At 35.8% G+C, this 2,552-nt stretch overlaps 1 protein-coding gene across 1 annotated transcript in view; it reads left to right on the top strand.

The window, feature by feature from the left end:
* The window catches only part of dnah9 (dynein, axonemal, heavy chain 9), a 428,033-nt gene that overhangs the window by 36,529 nt on the left and 388,952 nt on the right, over nt 1-2,552 (top strand). The window contains exons 6-7 of the mRNA XM_037691599.1: nt 1,810-2,043; nt 2,157-2,324. Coding sequence (XP_037547527.1) covers nt 1,810-2,043; nt 2,157-2,324 — 402 coding nt within the window. The remainder of the gene's footprint in view (nt 1-1,809; nt 2,044-2,156; nt 2,325-2,552) is intronic.

Below are 2,552 nucleotides of genomic sequence, written 5' to 3'. Positions count from 1 at the left end.
TCTATCTATCTATCTATCTATCTATCTATCTATCTATCTATCTATCTATATATATATATACATACATAATAAAATAAACTACTACTTACTACTTTTACAACTATTCCTACTTCGTGGTTTTTCACTTCTCACTGGTCTTCAGGGAACAGATCCCCTGCAATAAATGAGGGACCACTGTATACCTTATTATTTATTCATTCATACCTATCTGCCCACCACAGACTCATGTACGAGCTGCTGTTGTTACATTGTATTGTTTTACATTGCCAGTGTTTAGCGCATATCAGATCTTTTAGCATACCGTTTGGCATTCGTTTAGCATTGATCTTTTTGTATATCTTAGCTATTTAATATATTGTATTATTTTACATTATTAGTGTTTAGCGTAAGTCTTAGATCTTTTAGCGTATAGTTTAGCATTCGTTTAGCATATATCTTAGTGTATATCTTAGATTCTTATATACTGTTTCTTTTTATACTTTATATTTTTGCTATTTTGGGGTGTAACTGGGATCTTGAGTACATAATTTTCTTCCACCTCATGTACCACATGCGAGGCAAATGACAATAAAGATACTTGAAATTGATAATTGATATGGACCAACATTGTTGCCATAGCTTTAAATTCTCATCAAAATATGAGCATCTTCCTGTTTTAACAGTTTTAGTTAAATCTTGGAAATTGTTAGTGATATGCGACCCTGTTAGCATTCAGCTACTACCACTTCAAAGTTTCAGCTCAATATATGTGAAACTGCTCACTCAGGCATACATGTTTCTCTTTTGGCTAAAGTTCATTAGTTTTGGTGATCAGCTTGTCTCTAGTTGAGTCCAAGAGTTAATACATTGTAGATGATTGAGAGTTTGATTAAAATATATCCAGTGGCTTATATAATATTTTGCTACTACAATAGTAATACAAACGCGTGCACACAGAGACAGACAAAAATATTTTGCCCATTGATGAAAGGCAAAATACATGCAATTATGACGTTTCTCTGTTCCTACCTTGTCATTGAGCAATAAGGAGGAAATGTTCCTCTGCCATCTGGACAGGTTTTTAGCATTATAGCTTAAAAAGTAAGTGAGCTACCGACTTCCATTTTGGTATGTGACTACATCTAGACTTAAAAAATATTCCCTGTGAAAACTGGTTTACCACATCAAAGACCAAGATGGATACTGCCATATATACATTATATATATATATATATATATATATACTGTTATTTGTTATATATATACCTATGTATATGTGTGTGTGCGTTTATGTTTGTACTTGAATACAAACATAAAAATGGTTATAAATCTGCCAAATTAACAAGTTTTTTTTTTGCACAAATTTGGCATGTTAACAGTGGAGAGTCATTCCAACACATACTCCAGCAGCACAAAATGCACAATGTTTGTTTGCAATTTTGTCACTACAATTAGTTAGCTAGGTCTGTTAGCAAAATATCATATGAACCACTAGTTGTAACAAATCTCTCATTCGTTTTCCATTTCTATTAATAATTTTTAAAAATATTTTAGTTGTATTTATTTATGGCAGCAGTAGCACCACACTCTTTGAATTCTGAAGCTGCAGGTTTGAGCCCAGGTCGTGCCATCTGGTGTTAAGCAAATGCCAAATCGTTTATGAAAGTTTGGTTGCTGTGGTGAACCCTACAGGAAGAAAAAGCGCAAAGAACAACAACTGGTTTTTCATTGTATTTATTCTTAGTGTAAAACCTTTTTGACACAAGTTTTAAAAAGTAATATACATAAATAAATGAATATACTAACCTGTTACTGCCTTCCCCCCACAAGGCCCGGGCATATCTAGTTCCAGAGGACGTTCTGAGAGGGGACATTGTAGAGAGTCTCCTCCGGGTCCAGATAAGCCTGGAGGTTCTGCAGCTGTTCAAGAGCACCTATGAAGATCGTAAAGATAATCTGAAACAGTACCAACAAAATGGAACTGTGATTAAACCTTGGGATTTTTCCCCACTGTTGGTTTTCTCTGGGTTTGATCAGTTTATCTGCAGAGTCAAAACTATCAAGGTAAGCGTACAAGTACTATTAAATGTTAAGATGGCAATTTTGCTGGACAATTATTCTTAAAATATCCATTTGCTTAGTGAAGTAAATTGTGATTGTTTTCTGTTTGACCACAGGACATCCTGTCCACGGTGTTAGATCTGCTAAAACTTAAGAAACTGGAGGTGGGAGGCATTCGAGGCCGAGCCCTCAACCAGCAGCTCCAAAGTATTCACCAAGAGTTCTTGGATACTTACAAACTTCTCACAGAGAAGCCGTACGACTGCTTGGATATCAGCAACATGGTAAGATGACCATAGTTAACAGTTTCTGTTCACTTGGGTGCTTGAAAAATCCAGACGGCATCGTCCTCAGCCACTCTGGGGTCAGTTAATTTACACAGAGATTGAATAAGATTCAAAACGCTACAAGTTTTGTTCTTCCCAGAAACCTCTCAGTCTTGCAACATCACAGCTGCTCAACTCCTCTCCTTACAGTAAAAATAGAGCCTTGTGAATCGGTGGCACCCCAGA

Source organism: Nematolebias whitei, chromosome 17 (genome assembly GCF_014905685.2).
Source record: "Nematolebias whitei isolate Nwh7 chromosome 17, NemWhi1, whole genome shotgun sequence".
In the NCBI taxonomy this organism is placed as follows: domain Eukaryota; kingdom Metazoa; phylum Chordata; class Actinopteri; order Cyprinodontiformes; family Rivulidae; genus Nematolebias; species Nematolebias whitei.
Note: the sequence above shows the minus strand (reverse complement) of the source record. Positions and strands in the feature narration are given on the sequence as shown.